The sequence below is a fragment of the Ambystoma mexicanum genome, chromosome 14, assembly GCF_040938575.1.
Source record: "Ambystoma mexicanum isolate Mex_15411 chromosome 14, UKY_AmexF1_1, whole genome shotgun sequence".
Classification (NCBI taxonomy): domain Eukaryota; kingdom Metazoa; phylum Chordata; class Amphibia; order Caudata; family Ambystomatidae; genus Ambystoma; species Ambystoma mexicanum.
Genome location: NC_090940.1, coordinates 563,808,233 through 563,826,174, shown reverse-complemented (window position 1 = coordinate 563,826,174; position 17,942 = coordinate 563,808,233). Strand labels below are relative to the sequence as shown.

Here is a 17,942-nt window from a genome sequence, read left to right as displayed (position 1 = left end):
GAGATACATTGTGCGTAGGTGGGATAGGGGAGTTTCAAGGTGGTTGTTGGCAGTTTGCATACAATCGTGAAGCACCTGGGTATGAGAGAGCAGTAGTATGAGTACAGGGGCAGTAGCACACCACAGATGGGTTAAATGCAATTCTGGGAGCAAGGCACCTCTAGGCTAGTCAATACAATCATAGATAGGCTAAATGCAATTGTGGGCGCAAAGCACCTCTAGGCTAGTCAATGCAATCATAGATAGGCTAAATGCAATCATAGATAGGCTAAATGCAATCATAGATAAATGCAATCATAGATAGGCTAAATGCAATTCTGGGCGCAAAGCACCTCTAGGCTAGTCAATACAATCATAGATAGGCTAAATGCAATTCTGGGAGCAAGGCACCTCTAGGCTAGTCAATGCAATCATAGATAGGCTAAATGCAATCATAGATAGGCTAAATGCAATCATAGATAAATGCAATCATAGATAGGCTAAATGCAATTCTGGGCGCAAAGCACCTCTGGGCTAGTCAATGCAATCATAGATAGGCTAAATGCAATTCTGGGCGCAAAGCACCTCTGGGCTAGTCAATGCAATCATAGATAGGCTAAATGCAATCATAGATAGGCTAAATGCAATTCTGGCAGTGCACGTGGCTCAGTGTAGGGGCATGGTCATAGCGGTCAGGCTGCATAGGCATAGGCAGGACCAATAGTTCATGAGGAAAAAACATGATCACACATAGGTACATTGAGGCAAATTTGGACTACTGTGGCAGTTTGGTGGCTGACGAGGGATGCAAGAGTACCTTATCTGAAGAGGGCCAGGGGGTCTGGCAGACGGCAGTCACGGCACCGAACAGGCACAAAACAGGTGCTGGCCTTGCCTCTCGTGGGCCTTGGAGGGAGGGGGCCGGCTTCGCCTGCCGGCAGCCAATGGGCCAAGAGGTAGGCCCGGCAGCCAATCAGCTGGCTGCTGGAGTTCTGGATTCGGCAGATGCGGATGCTGAATTCAGGGCGCGGCCATCTTGGAGTGGCAGAGAGCCTCGTGGGTTACAATGGCGGCGAGTGGCTTGGTTGTGGGCTTTGTGGTGCAGGGCAGTGTGGACAGAGCCTCCACATTCAAAATAGGCAAAGAAGGCTCACAAGCAGCTGAGCGCGGGCACAATACGCATTTTTGGAGAAATTTCGCCGGAGCAAAAGCACTTATCATAAATAGGTACGCTTATGCCTCAAGACAGCTGATGCATTCGTTGGTCCTCTGCTCCTGAACGGACATGGTCCAGAGCTTCTGCTCCTCGGGTGGGTGGGGGGACTGCTGTGCAGGCACAGGGCAAGTGCTGGCTTAGCCTCTCGTGAGCCCCGGAGGGAGGGGGCCGGCTTCGCTTGCCGGCAGCCAATGGGGCAAGAGGTAGGCCTTTATATCTAGATCTAATATCAGTTTGTCAAATTAAGTGTAAATTCGTCAAATGGCACCTCATTTATAAGCCTTTACATTATTTTGGGACCCCCCTCTAATTTTGCCCTCCTCTTGACAGAATCCCACCAAACCTTGCAAATTTATTCGGAATCAGGTCAGTAATATAATTGCAAAATTTCATGCAGTTTCATTAAGTGGCGCCAACGTTATAAGCCATCCCAAGAACTGCCTTTCACCAACCCCGGTAATGCAGAGGTGTCCGCGAACTTCACAGGACTGTTCCCAGACTTTTAAGGCGATAAACACCTGTTGTTTTTGTTTCTTGCAGCAATATCCCATCCTATCCTCATCATCCCTCACCTCCACAGAGATTATTTCATAAATTTGACAAGTGCAATGTTTTGTTTTTTAATATGTTTTTACTGCGATGTCCGTGGACAGCGGCCGAAGTCGTGAATCCATGATGGGTGGTGTTTCCAAAATCTGGCGCACTTCACGCTTTTCACCATCCAATCAGTGGGCGCGTCCGATGTCCGCGGACAGCATGTTGCCTCCTAAGCTAATCAGAGTACAGTCCATGGACCAAACAGGGAAATTAGTCCGCGGACCAGACACAGCTTACACTATATTTTTTTACCTACTTTTTGGTCATTTAAAAAAAAACTACTCAAACAGATTCCACCAAATTTACAAAAGCACGCTTTTGGGACTAAGCCGCAGCTCCTGCCGCAAATTTAGTGAACATCTGTCCAGCAGTTTCAGCTGTAGGCGTGAGCAAAGTTTTTCTCCACTCAATCTATGGAGAAAAACATTTTTTGGGAGCCCCCTATACCTTTGCCCCCTGGACGAAACCTCACCAAACTTTGCAGAGCGGGCCGTATACTTTTCTTGCAAAGTTTGGTGAGGATTCATCCATGGGGAGCGAAGTTATAAGCCTCCCAAAAAGTGGTCTTCCTATGAGTTTAGCGTGTAATATATACACACACACACACAACACCAAGAAAGTTATGGTGGATTTAAAAAGTTTTGAAAAAAAGTCTTTCACCTGAAATGTGAAAGTAGGACAGTCCTTTTGAGCCAAGAAACACATTCCACAGAGCCTCCTAGTAGCCATTGGTAGGTTTACATTTGAGCTAATGCACATACCCACAATGCCTTGCTGTTGTGGCTCAGAACTGGAGGTGAACTTCCAGCGATGGCCACTAGGTGGCATTGTCGAATGTGTGACTTGGCTGAAATTGACTTTATGGAGTATATGGCCCCCTTGGAATGATTCTGCGAAGTTTGGTGCAGTTTCGTTTGGGGGGCAAAGTTATAAGGGGGGGTCCGAAAATGTGTGGAAATCCTCAGATGCCATGGAAAAAATGTTTTGCTCATGCCTACAGGCCAAACCACTGGACTGATTTTCACCAGATTTACAGCAGAAGTGGCAGTTTGGTCCCAAGAGCGTGGTTTTGTAAATTTGGTGTAAATCTGTCCAGGCGTTCTTTTTTAAAATGGCCAAAAAGTAGGTAAAAAATGTGATATCTGGGTCCGGTACCGTGAACATAATTCATGATTCGGGGTCCGCAGACATGTCAGGGCCAATCATTGTATGCGCGGCGGATAGTTCCGTGGGGATAAAGCCTGGACAACACTTTTGGGGTTATTTGGTGGTTGAAAGAGGGTCTGGAAAAAGTGGCCAGGGATGTAACAGAGATGATATAGAGCTGTTTTTATAAGTGAAAAAAGTGGGCGCCGGTGCCACTCAGTCCATGGACACCACGGTAGTCAGCAGGCAATGCCATGAGCGAACAGTTTGGGAAACACTTTTGGGGTTATTTAATGGTTGAAAGAGGGCATAGAAAGGGTAGGGGAGTGCAATAAAGATGTTATGGAGCTGTTTTATAGGTGAAAAAAGGATAAGCAGATGCTGCTGAGTCTGCGGTCGTTATTGGTGTCCGCGGAATCATTTCAATTTCAGGGCGTTCAGGGTGAGTTTTCTTATTTGAAGGTGTATTGTACATGATTGTTATATGGTTTAATTCTATTGTGGTGTGTGAGGCCAGTGGCCAGATTCTTGGGGGCATGGCCATGCCTCCAAGAATCTGGCCACTGGCCACACCCACCACAATACTAATGTGTGTATAGTGATTACAGGTAATGTAGTGGGAGCATATAGTATTTGTAATATGGTGGAATTGTTATCCTTGTATACATGTTTGTATTTTTCCATGCTTCTGGAAACAAGGGATTGTGGATGCAGACGTCTGATTGCGACTCCGGGTCACATTTGGTGATGTTTGACAGCACCCAGTCTGCAGGTAGAGTCTTACTCTGCCTAGAAGGCCTTCAATGTATAGAGAGATTCCACCAGACCCCCAGCTCTACCCTCAACCTGTGAAGTGCCGCAGGGCTCCCTCGATTTCCCTATGATCCTCAACGTCTATGCATAGCTCATGGGAATCTTCTTCACCAGCCTAAACAAAAACATCCACTAATATGCAGATGATACACAGCTCTGCCTGAAAATATCACCCTAGCTCAAGTCTTTGGGGTTCCACCTAGACATGCACCTCCTCTTCAAAACACATAAAATGAACAATACAGAATATGGTGACAAGTACATCTCCTCTCACAAATAAATTCCTTGCAACCAGGCGTCAGCTTTAGATCCACCGCGCAGGTCCTGGTCCTATCTCACCTGCGCACAGAAAAAACCTTGCTCACGACCTTCCTGCTAGTTCTATGTTCCTTCATCGACAGTCTTTTTTCCGATGGTTTTTTCTGAATTTTATTTTCTCGAAAAACCTCATTGAAATTGTATTTTTTTATTTTTGGGGGTCCGTGCCCAAATCCCCCTCCCCTATTAATTTTACCCTATTCCCTCCCACCACTCCTTATATACCCTTGCCCACGCCTCCATATATTTTTTGATGAGTTTTTTTAGAATTTTTTGGGGGGGAACAAAAATTGAAAAATGGGCTGTCGATGAATAAACTTTATGCCTTCCCATAACCTTCCAGACGCCTATGAAAATGGTGCTCCAGGCTGCTGCCTCCTAACCAAAGGTCTCTGCAAATATGACCACACAGTGCCCACGCACCTACAACATTACTGGCTATGCCTACAAGCAGGCGCCAGCTGTTACCTTGCATGCCGCCTCCTCCTACCTGGTAAGGCTGCCATCTATGGTTGTCAGCGCATCCATAGAATTTAGGACCTGGATGCACAGGGATGCATAGATGCAAAAAAGAAATAGGTCGGTAACAAGCATTCATAGGCTATGCCCCAAACTATGTGGCACCCACCTCCTTTTTATAGCTCTGCGGTTTGAGCGCTCGCTAGTATGATCTGAGCATGATCTGCAGGTCGGAGGTTCGATTCCAGGCAAGGCCAACTCAGCCTTTCATCCTTCCGAGGTCGATAAAAGAGTACCATTTTCAGTTGGGTGATATTGTATGTAAATATTTGCTCTGTAAAGCGCTTTGGATAAAGGCGCTATATAAATAACAAATCATTATCAATATCCCCTGCGCTAGCACCATTATGCAATTCAGAAACAACGTCACAACTGTTTTCTTCGAGGAGCACGATTTATCATATCATATCATTCCATCTAAAATACGCTGCTCTTGAATACACCCAGCCCCAGATCCCTCTTGGTGGCCACCCTCTCCAGTCCACCAAGGGCGATACACGCTTGTGACCCCACTATTGATGTAAGGAGCTGCTTTGCAACCAGAATATAGGCTCAAGTGCACTTAATAAAATACTAATCCCTTTCTTTACACTAGGGCTAGTCAATAATGTCTTTATTAACCCTAGCAGCTACCAAGTGGCAAACAACACAAACATTATATGAGAGCTGGAGCGGTTATAGGTCATAGTACCAAATCAAAAGGATCGAATGACAAAAGGGTTGAGTCAATCCGACCGAAAAAAAGAATCAACGTTTATTTTTATTTTGTTGGGGGGTCCCCCTCCCAAGCCCCCATTTTTGGTGTAAAAACACTCTTTTAAAGCTAAACTAGAGCAAAAAAAAAAAAACACTTTTTAAAATTTTTTTTCAAACCTTTGGTTTTCGCTCGAATGCACTCTCACCTTTTGCATTCGATCCTTTTGTTTTCGAAACTTTATCTGGACACCAGCTGGAGCAGTTGGCTTGGGAGGATGTGTTGGGGGCCTCCACCACGAATGATTACAAATAATTGTGAGACCTTGTGCCGAACGGACCCGTTGCCTAAACCCTTGCTAAAGGGTATTCAGACAAGTGTGGAGGACAGGGCATGGACAGAGTATTTTTCTATACTTTACGGAGTAACCGCTTAGGAAGGGGCACACCCCCCAACTGGATTCTTTGTTAGATGTTTTGCTGGAAGAGGTGACGATAGCAATTCTCAATCGGGCACCTAATAGTTCCCCAGGCCCGGATGCAATCCCTGCTGATCTACATCAAGGTCTAATTGAGTTCTGGGCCCCTCTCCTCACCATCACTTTTAATGCAATTCTGTAGACGGGCAGAATCCCTGCCTCAGGGAAAACAGCAGTTATTTTTCCAATCTTTAGAAAAGGTAGCAGGGCCAGGAAACCGTGCAAAGTCATTTTGTACTGCAAAAATGACCATGCACTGACTTTGCCCGGCAAAAATACACTTTGCGCGGTTTCATGAATCAGGGTTTGTGTCGACAGTGCAAAGTCACTTTGAATCGTGCAAATATTCCATGAATCGGCCCCTACGTGTTCTTCTCTCAGCCAATTCACCCTGTGCCACTGGGCCTTTCTGTTATATCCCAGGCAGGCATTTAAGCTGAGAAAGGATTATTCTGGCAATGCGTGTATTTCGTAAAGTGCAAAGTCACTTTTCAGCGTGAAAAGTCACTGTGAACCGTGCAAGGAATTCCATGAATCAGGCCCAATGTGTTTAACTGAGAATGTGTTTTATGATATGAGTTAATCACAGAAATCCTTACTGGCAAGGAAGGGGCAAATGATGCTGCTGGAAATTACATGATTCCCATGGTTTATTTAACCATAACACTCTATAACAATGGATTTATCTCGTCACTGCTGGATAGTCTGTGCACTGTAGACTTGTTTTAACGATGCACTAGATTTTATCTTTGAATTTGATTTTATACAGTATGTGCCATAATATGAAATGTGGATTTGTATGTGTCTGGTGGATTTTATTCCCAAATGAACCTGTTTTGATCGACAATTACTAATAGGAAGGTTTGGCCCTAGCCCCTGTGGTTGGCAAGATTTAGCATCTCTTGTCTGGGTCACACTAACACTGAGCTGGGATCCTCTGGGTAACTCCAGCACTGGGTGCAGATGCCAGGAGCCGCACCAGCGCTGATCAATCACCCCATTCTTTACACAAGCATTGAATAGCAACCCCATATCTATGCCCAAGCTTGGGTGGGGTGATCCCTCTAATGTAAGGAAATATTTAGCACCAGGAGCCTGGGTTACATCACCACTGACCACTGGTCTTCTCAATATATGCCGTAGTTTACAATCGACACGGGTCACTAACCATATTAAAGGCCCTGGTTTACATGAACACTAGCCACTACTTGAATGGCCTGGCTTACATCGACACGGGCCACTAACCACATTAAATGCCCTGGTTTACATGAACACTAGCCACTAATGGAATTCCCTGGTTAAATCGACACAGGCCACTAACCACTTTAAATGCCCTGGTTTACATGAACACTAGCCACTAATTGAATGCCGTAGTTTACATCGACACGGGCCACTGACCACATTAAATGCCCTGGTTTACATGAACACTAGCCACTAATGGAATTCCCTGGTTAAATCGACACAGGCCACTAACCACTTTAAATGCCCTGGTTTACATGAACACTAGCCACTAATTGAATGCCATAGTTTACATCGACACAGGCCACTAACCACATTAAATGCCCTGGTTACATGAACACCAGCAACTAGTGGAATGCCTTGGGTTACATCGATACGGGCCACTAACCACATTAAATGCCCTGGTTTACATGAACACTAGCCACTAATTGAATGCCGTAGTTTACATCAACACGGGCCACTGCCATATTAAAGGCCCTGGTTTACATGAACACTAGCCGCTAATTGAATGGCCTTGTTTATATCGACACAGGCCACTGACATTATTAAATTCCCTGGTCTAACAGTGGCCATTAATCTTATTAAGTGCCCTACCATACACTAACGCTGGCCAACACTGTAGATTGTGTGCATATCTACATATTATTTCATATTTATCATGATCACACACATCTGTCACTACGACAGAGTACCTTGCGTGAATATTGAATAGTTTTTAATGTTTCTAATTCTTTTGTTTTATAGAGGCTGCATCTGAGTGAAGATGTGGCGGGCGCCACATTCATGGCGGCTGGAAGTTCAACGCCAGAGCTTTTTGCATCAGTTATAGGTAAATCGCGATTTGTTTTAAGTGCAGTATGGTGTCATAATTTCGCCTAGTGCGGCAGGCAGAGGTGCTGCCGGTCAGTACCTGCCATTACCACTCAGACAATATAAGATCCGTTCGGAGTTCCAAGGTGTTCTTATTTCCCTCTTAAATCAAAGGCACAGCACGTGTAATGAGGAAGAAGTGGAGGGGGGCTCTTTCTGAATGCCTACTGATATCCTGTATGGTTACCAAGCGTCCTCCAGAGTAACCCATTACTGATATAATATGGCATTTGTAACGCGCCTATACACAAGTGTTTCAATAACTGTTATTGAGGACTCTTTAAAGGAGCTTTCTGGAGGAGGAATCCATTGTAGCACCTTGTTATTTCACTTCTTGGCGCTACATCATGAAACGGGATCTGTGTTTTACAATGGCAGCTGATGGGGTTGTTTCATGTCTCTGGCAGTGGAGTAGCTCGCGTTCCTTGATGCATGATGGCTGTGAAAGGGAATAGTCAGTGATGAGGTTATAACACTGCACAGGACAGGACACATGAAATACTCTTAAGACTGGGAATGGTAAAGCCAACACTTTTGGCTCTTCTGTGGGCATTTGCCAAACCATGCCGTTATGTGGCCATGCACTTAGGCAATGTGACAGTTAGCTGTAGGCCATCTCAAGGGCACCATCATTGACCTGGTATTGAAATGACTTGCCCAGATAGGCCATCATATGGCCTGGCAGGCATTGCTAGCAAATAATTGCCATCATTTGCCCAGGTGCTAACATAATTCCTAGGTATTGCAATCACAAGTCCATGCACTCACACTGTTATAATATTGGTAACAGCTGGTAAATAGAGTGAGTACCTGGGCATACAATGCGAAAGACCAACCCATGCTTGCAGAAAATCCCAAACTGTTGGATAAATCCCACACTCTCTCACTAAATGCCTCCCTGTTAGAGCCCTTTGGTCTTCTAGCTCCAATTCTCTGCAGGTCAGATGCTTTTTCAAGAAGAGATGGGGGATAGATCTCTCTCCTCCGCAGGTTCCTCCCTCTGGGCTTGTTACTGAAGCCATTCATTCAGACTGAATCCTTTTCTGATGCTGAGCGACCTAGTCCTAAATGACCATACTGGCTGGAAACGATGTATTTATGTATTTATTTATTTGTACTTATAGGGCACACTTGTAGCCCAGGGGCATCGAGGCACTGTTACATCTGGGGAGCTTGGTTACATGACACGGCATTGCTTACTGGACTATGTCCTGCCTATCATCGTCTTGCGGGAACAATATGGCCTGATCGAAAACCTTAACACTATTTTGATTGACACTTTAACCGCCCATTATGTAAGGATCCATAGCAGAACAATGATCTTTACCAAACAAATAGCTTTGAGTTGGATGCGTCCATGCGCTTTGGCTGGGAAAGTATCCATTCCAACATGTCTACTGCGTTTGCTATGAACACCAAACTACACCCAAAGTCTATGTATTCCTCCTCATAACCATCTCCCTCTGTCAATTAACTCATGCCAATAATTTTGTCAAGAGAGGTGTCAGGATGAGGAACCTGGTGCAGAAACTAAAAACAATACAGAGTTCCCACTGGATGCCACATGCCTGTTGCTGTCTGTGGGCGGGTTACTGCTTCTTCAGCTGCCCGTGTCACAGCACGATGGGTGATGAGTCATTTTAATTAGAAATTACTATTTAAGATCTTTTTGATAGATTGACTGCCAGGCCTAGACTCTTGTTTATTTCACAGGGGTGTGTGTTTCAGTTTATTCACAAGCATTGAGTGTGTAAAGGTGTTGCATGCCCTTTGCTCTGGGTATGTATTCCTCTCTCATTCCTTGCTGCCTGCCTGCTATACAGGCATGGTGTATTGCTAACAATCTCTGCCTCAATTCCAGTAAGACAGAGACCCTTCTCATTGGAACCCCTGTACCCTCCTACCCTCCCACTCTCTGGCCACTCTCCATGGGCCCCCTCGTCTCAGCCTCCTGTGAGGCAAAATACCTTGGTGTCATCTTCAACTCCTCTCCCTCCTTCTCTCTTCACATCACGGACCTTGCCAAGAAGGCCCACTTTCAGAGACATTCTCCCTTCTTCACCTCCCCCCAGAACCTCACTGTCTCCAGAGCTCTGGTACTCTCCAGGCTGGACTACTGCAACAGCCTCTTTCTCAATCTGCCTAACTCCTCTCTTCGCCCCCTTAAACTAATCCAGAATAGGACTGCAAGACTTGTCCTTGGCCTCAAGCCCAGGGACCGCATCTCTCCAGTCCTAACATCTCTCCAGTGGCTCCTGGTTGCTGCAGGGATCAAGTTTAAGACCCTCTGCATCCCCCACAAGGCTTTCTGTGGCCTGGGACCCCGCTACATCTAATCCTCTCTCACTAAATGCCTCCCTGTTAGAGCCCTTTGGTCGTCTAGCTCCAATTCTCTGCAGATCAGATGCTTTTTCAAGAAGAGAGTGGTGGTAGATCTCTCTCATCCGCAGGTGCCTCCCTCTGGAATGGCATCCCTACCTCTCTCAGGCTTGATACGGATCTCCTTAAGTTCCGGAAGCTTCTCAAGGCCTTCCTTTGCTCTTCCTCCTTCGCTCTCCCCCTCCCCTGCTAATGTCCCCTCTGCCTCTTGACTTGCTGCCTGGTTCCTTCAGATTCTTACAGGGCACCAGGTTCTCTTCGTCCAGTCTACCCATTGCACTTGGTCTCCCCTGATTGCCACCCCCTCTTTCACTTGCCCTTCTCGGCCCCCTCCCCCCTGCACTTACCTGGCTGGGCCTGCACCCCTGAGCCCCTCCAGCCCCGTACCTCGCACTTAGCACGTAGACCTTCCTTCCCCTGCACTCTCTGCATTCCCCTGGCTCTGTCCACCTGGCCTCCCCTGGCACTCGCTTATCCCTCAGGCCCTTCCGCCCTGACCAGCACTTTCCCCTCCCCTGTTCCCTGCACTTCTGTTACTGCACTTGCACGATCCGAATGTCAAAAGGCCTAGTAGGGCCGTTTTTGTTCTGTCGTCCCTGTTCCCCGCCCCCTTGTCTTGTTTGCACCTTGAAACACATTGTATAGGTGCATGATAAATACCTATAAATAAATAAATAAACATGACCTTAATGGTGTGCAGAGTTACAGTAAAGGAGCAGGGCAAAGCTGTATGTGTTTCAGTTTGCGACAGGACGGACCTGGGCAGTCTTGATGAGTTTAGCATGCCATACCTTTTTATATTAATTGGACCAGATCCCAAATACTGCACCAGTGACAGTGCTATTAAGAATATATTTTCTCTATGGATTAGCATAATTCCAGATCACAGAAAAAGGTGTGTCCATAGGTTAATTTAGGTGGTGATCACTATGCACTGGTAATACTCCTATTTTGTGCATGATTACAATGGTATTAGTGTAAGATAACGGCAATGGGGTTTACGGTCTTTCCATCGGAAATTAATCATCGAAAAGAAAATCCATCGAAATAAAACCAACGAAAAAAGATTAATTGAAATTACAGTTTTTTGCATTAAAAGTACATATCCATCGAAACTTTTCCATTGAAAATATGGAGGTTCGATCGAACCCTAACCCTACCCCTAACTCTAACCCTAGAATCCATCGAAATGTATTCAATGAATATGCTTTTTGATGGAAAAGCATTTCGATGGATAGTAATTTGATGGAAATGTATTTGATGGAAAGACCAGACACCTGGCAATGGTTGTTAGCACATAGAAGTCATTATTGACCACCCCTTAGCTAACGAAGGTGCTGTGAAGCATTGTTATCGCGCACATTCAGTTATTGACTGCATTTCAATCATGCAGATACCAGCAGCAGTAGGCATTTTTCTGCAATCAGAAAGAGCGATGCCATAACCCAGTGAGAATTCTTTCATCTCGACATTTGTTTTTTCACTGCCTCTTCAACATGACAGACAACACCCAATTTAATGGGCAAACATGTAAGGTTAAAACAAGGAAAAATGCTTTTTTTTTGTATACATAGTTTTTCATTCATATTAGACCAATGCATGATCAGATTTAAATCATTCTATCTCAAACAAGCTTAAAATTAAAATGCTTACCTTAGAAATGCAATCTTGTTATTTAAACACTACAAAATAAAACCACAGCTCATTTTCTAACGTGTTTTGTCACTTTACTTTACTCACTATAATACTAGCGTGTTGTCCTCTCCACCACAACTCCAAAACCTATATTGCTTTTATCAGTTTATGTTACAAGCCTTAAACCCCTGGAGAGGGGTCTTTATCACTTGGGATAATGTCCTTTACCCAACATATGGCTATAACTGGGTTGGGGGCTTCATTATCCCGTGATAATGACCCATCCTTCTGCCTATAAGGCTATATCCGCACATGGAACTCGTTACCTCCCTTTCAGCCAATCAGAAAGAATGTTCGTAGTGCAGTCGCTCAATAACTACTAGCATTGGCTGCATTCTGAACATCTTCCCTTCAAAAGCAGACCGCGACACAACAATGCAAATTCCCGGCAGGATGTCTTACAAAAAGATGCCTCTTCTCTGGGGGGATTTTTATTGCACTACAACATTCAATATAACACATTGAAGGCAAAGCTGAAAGATTGGGAAATGCTTTTAGTTTCTTTTAGAGAAACTGTTTACTTTTACAATACCTATATGGCATGATCATGTTAAAAGGGAGGCATGCCGTGATCATGGCGTTATCAGGTCTCAGGAGGATAGCACATGGACCTTCCTTCCCCTGCACTCTCCGCATTCCCCTGGCTCTGGGGCAACACGCTCATCTTGGAAGCAAGACAATGCAGAGCAACACAGGTTCGATCCCTGGCTCTGCGATTTGAAACCTCTGGGTACTAAGCGCGTTATAAATAACCAAATACATAAACCTGTTCCAGTTTAACCAAGTTTGCAATTTAAATGCCTAATTTATTAAGACAACCTTGTTGTGTAAAAAGTACAAAATGAAAACCACATTTCATATCCTTACACAGGTTACTATTTACTTTAATTACTGTCGTAACATGTTTTGCTTCACCACCCAGACTCCAAAACATGTTCTGCTATCTATTAACACTATGTGATAATAGCCTTATAGACCTCAGATGCGGTCATATTGCATGGGATAAGAGACCACTATGTGCTAATAACCTTATATATACCTCAGATAGGGTCATTATCACATGGGATAAGAGACCACTATGTGCTAATAACCTTATATACCTCAGATGGGGTCGTTATTGCATGAGACCACTGTGTGCTAATAACCGTACATACCTCTGATGGGGTCGTTATTGCATGGGATAAGAGACCACTATGTAATAATAACCTTATATACCTCAGATGGGGTCATTGTCGCATGGGATAAGAGACCACTAAGTGTGTATAGCCTTATGGACCTCAGATGGGGTCGTTATCGCATTGAGATAAGAGACCACTATGTTCTAATAGCCTTATAGACCGCAGATGGGGCCATTATCGTATGGGATAAGAGATCACTATCTACTGATAACCTTAAAGACCTCAGATGGGGTCAGTATTGCATGTTATAAGAGACCCTTTTCCAGCCTGGCCCTCATCTTCACACTGGGCCAAAACCTGGGGTGGGTCATGAGGGACCCCGCCCTCTGTCAGTAAGGCCATATTAGCACATGGAGATCGGTATTGACCTCCCCTTAGCCAATCAGAATTTTCAGAAAACAGCCAACATCTACTGGTATTAAGTGCATTCTGAACGCTCCTCAAAAGTAAAACTAGAAACAACAATGATGTACGAGCAGCGAAACATACATGTTAGGTGAGGAGTCTGCAACCTTTAGCTCCCTGGGTGTTTTAAACTACAACTCCCATCAGCCCTATTCAATACAGTCAATGGGGAGGGATCAACAAAGTCGTAGTATAAAACATCTAGAGAGCCACAGGTTGCAGACCTTTTGTGTTAGGGGAAACAGTGCAATGTTTGCACCACCTGCAATTTACCACCAGCACAAAAAAACAGCCCTACCGAGAAATAGTGTGTGTGAAATAATCCATAGTTTATTGAATGTCCAAAACCAGATTCCAAAACACAAAACCATAATGTTTTAAAATAGATGGATGGTAATCTGATTGCAAATATCAGATAGTATACAACAAAGTAAAAATCAAATGTAACATGTCATTGGTATAGTTTTAACAGACCTAACTATGGAGAGGGCTACAGATCAAAGGGGCTTATTAAAGAAGTGTGGTGGTGGTGCCAGGACGTCATTTCGGAGTCGCCAGGGGTCGCACTTGCGACCCTTGAGGTCTCCCTTGTGACCCATAAAAAAGTTTTTTCTTTTTTTGACAAATTTAAGCTCCTGGGATGTGGCTGGCTTTCTTGTTCAGAATTCTTTAAAAAAAACAGAGGGTTTCACAAGTGTAACACTCTGAGCAGTGACCCTAAATAAGAAAGAATTGGAATAACAAATAATTTGTCTTTCTGGAATTGTATACAATAATTGCTATACTCATTAATGTTTATTTCAGGCACGCTTCCGGGGCGAGTCACTGATTTAGTCTGTTCTTAAAAACCTCAAATTCACAATGCAGACAAAATACTCCAAAAAGCATCTAGAGTAGAATAAGCATCCATTTCAGACTATGTATTTTGCTTTTTGCAAGTTGCAGTTATAGCATTTTTTTTCTGCCAATACATATGGTGATCCATTCTTGTATGAAATGTTTATCACGTTAGTGACATTGTAACCATATTTTTCATAGTGTACTCAGGAACAATGGTATGTGATGACACTCCCTGTTTTGTCAAGCGGTAAAAAGTCATGTTCCATCGCTTCCCATGATGTCACTTTGTGGTGGGGTCAAATGACACCACTTCCTGTGATGTCATCAGAGCTCAAGGTCATGCAATTTCACTTCTGTTACTTCTGTTACCCCTGGCATTTTGGTGAAATGACGTCCCTGGGTGGTGCTCTCAGCATGCCCCTTCCCATTTGCATATATGTGTTACTCCTTCAAGCACATCTGATCTCCTTGCTCTTTCTCTTTCTTTGCAGGTGTGTTTATCACGCATGGTGATGTCGGAGTGGGGACCATTGTGGGCTCCGCCGTCTTCAATATTCTGTGTATCATCGGTGTCTGTGGAATATTTGCAGGGCAGGTATGTGACACACACACGCACACACATATTTATATTGTGCACATTCGATGACCAAACGCTGGTGCTGTGGAACATGTTGTCATATTCATCAGAGCTGTGACAGAACCTGCCCTACATGCCCCTTCCCATGAGTCAACTTTCTACAGTAAAGGTTTTGCATCCCAGGTCAGTAAAACAGTTTAAAAATGGGGGTCATGAAGGAGTACCTTGTTCGGTGAAGACATGAAGTGGCCCACACCATGCCCCAACATCAAAAGGGAGCAAGAAGGAGGGTGAAAACCACACCCCTCCAAGGTGGAGGGAGCCTAGGCAGGCCCTCTAAGTGACAGCTTTATCCTTCTCTCCTTTCCATCTCTTAATTTCGCTGTCAATGGCTGTCGACAGGTTCGCCCGCTCACTCCTCTCTTCTTTGTCTTGAATGATCTTATAGATCTCTTCTTTTTTGTTATTCTCTTCTGGGTTATCATCACTATTGTAACAGGGGCTTATATATCGGATTACTATACCCCGTCGCCGCTTTCAACTCCTTTAAAGGATATAACCCTATTTCTTCTATACTTGCACCTTTTGCTTCTAGTGAGGTAAGGGGAGCTGAGGGCTCAAGACCTTCCTCCTTTTGCAGACTAAGCATCCACTCCTAAGGTGGCGGGTATTCCCTTCCTTCTTGGTACATCTTCCAGAGCTCTAAAATTGCTAATCTTTTCAATAAATTCTTCCCGAGTATGCAGCGTGCAAGTACGTGGTTATGTGTTGTAATGACAATGATCCTCTTTTGGCCATGGTATGAACATTCTATCTGCTATGCCTTTCACCCATTCTGCACTATACTGTTTGAGCTTGGGCGTGTGCTTTGGTAATGTTTTGCATAAGTGCATAAGAGGTGTGTCTCCCATAATGACAAGTCTCACTTGACTGTCAATAGTTACCAGACTTGTTAAATATATTTTATATCTTTGCTTAAATCACCACTTTTCAATGTTTTGAAACAACAAATATGAGCACGCACCATCAATCGCTGCTCAGGCCTCTGATTTGTTGATTGGCGCCAATCACTTCACTAAACTCAATCACTATTCAATTTTTTCACAACTTCTATCGTTCTTCAATATTTTTACTCAACAAACAACATTTAGACTAGCCGACATTACACATTTATAAACACTGTGATCACCTTATCTCTCTCGCCTGTATTCTATACCCTATACAGGGTTTGAGACGTCACCTTATGTAATCCTGGTTACGCATTATATGATTCTGCTCTACCCCATTGGGATATGAGACATCTCTTTCTGAAACTCCGTTGAGTCCGGACTCGTAGTTGCTACCTTTTCTCTTCACAATATTTCCCATTACTCAAAAAATCATCACAATCCTATCCCCTTTTTTTGCCATTGCCTTAGTCTACTCACCATTCGTTAATCGACTCAAGGCCTCCGGTATCGACTCTTCCTTCAATCCGACCACTTCGCCTTCCGTCCAAAGAGCGCTCATGGAAACCGTGCAGGGATTTCGTCAAAGGGGGCCCTACCCACCATCTTGGTTCTACTTGCAAGTTTATTTATTTTGGCCGCTCGCCATAGGAAACCCGACGATCTTCCGGCTAATGGCGGAGGATGCCTGATCGTCCGAAACACCGAAGACAAACTAGTTTGGATCTTTTTCAACCATCTGCACTGCCACCACGTGGATTTATGGCCTTTAGTAAAGTCCATGCAACGGATGGAATCGCAAAGTAATTTTAAGTCCAAATAATCGAAGCAACTCAGAAAGATGGCAAAGACCCTGTTTTATTAACAATTATCTAAAACATGGAGGTTACAACAGACATCAACAGACATTTGCTCAGCTCTCAACGATTTTCTCATAAAAAAACATCCATATATGCAAACAATATGTCAGCAGTGACATCATACTATGTGGCACATAATAGAACACCTATCAAGGGGTGGGATTGGTTAAGGGAGACATCTAAATATACTTGATATAGGTATTACGATTGTGATTGGCTGCCCACTGTCAGGTTGAAAACGTATGCCTCCCTCTAAAACATATAATCATTAACACTATTAAGTACACGGTTTATCAGTGGTCTTCACACTATAAGGCTCTTCATTATATGGCCCTCTACAATTGGTTGGCACTCTTGTGCCATGTCTGGAACATACGGTTCACTTAACAGCACGTAAGCTCAGACCCAGTTGCCAGGAGGTGGACTTGACTTTACCGCCCCACCCAATTAGCTCAACATCTCTCATCACCTATGCCTTCTGCCATGAAGATTGTCTTTGAACTTGGCCTTGCAAAATATCCTTTTCTGTGGGAATATATGGGAGTGCAGGCTCTCACTATCATTGTTCTAGGACTCCAAGATCAACTCTCTTTCCATCCTTGGTTTACGTGACAGGAGACCACAATTTAGTCCATTTTGCAGCATTTAAATGTCTTAAATGAATAAAACTTGGCACTCTCAGTGTTCTTTCTTTGAACCTTAACAAGCGATGATTCATCCTCCGCACATTCACTGCTTTCAAGAATAGATAACTGACCTTGGCTGTCTCCGTTTCGATACCAGGCCAGACAGCCTGGCCAGGCGCTTCCACAATCTCAGCATATTCTTGCTGCAACATAATTCTCGGCCTTTTCTCTCCATCGGTCCGGGCTTACTAAATTCATGACACCGATGTCCAGCTCCTATACAATGGTGGCTTCGCCTGCACTCTATTCACTACGAATAGCCAGCTTCTACGATGACTTAGTCTACTTGCGTTTCAGCATCTGTACAATTATTGAATGGTTGATTTTCTGCAGCACTTTGCACACGTGCAATCTTTCTTCTTGCACATGAAGTTTACTCGATTCTCAACTTCATCATCAGTTTCTGTAAGATCCATGCATTCTTCTTCAGCCAGTATTCTCGGGGCGTCCTGCTCCTCTCTTGAGATGTCACTCGCTCCTTTCTTTGCTCCTTTTCATATCCCTTC

General features: G+C 44.3%; 1 protein-coding gene across 2 annotated transcripts in view; it reads left to right on the top strand.

Moving 5' to 3' along the window:
• Positions 1-17,942, top strand: part of SLC24A4 (solute carrier family 24 member 4) — an 873,854-nt gene that overhangs the window by 548,518 nt on the left and 307,394 nt on the right. For both annotated transcript variants that reach the window (XM_069637921.1, XM_069637920.1), the window contains exons 5-6: positions 7,744-7,828; positions 14,858-14,961. In XM_069637921.1, the coding sequence (XP_069494022.1) occupies positions 7,744-7,828; positions 14,858-14,961 (189 nt within the window). The remainder of the gene's footprint in view (positions 1-7,743; positions 7,829-14,857; positions 14,962-17,942) is intronic.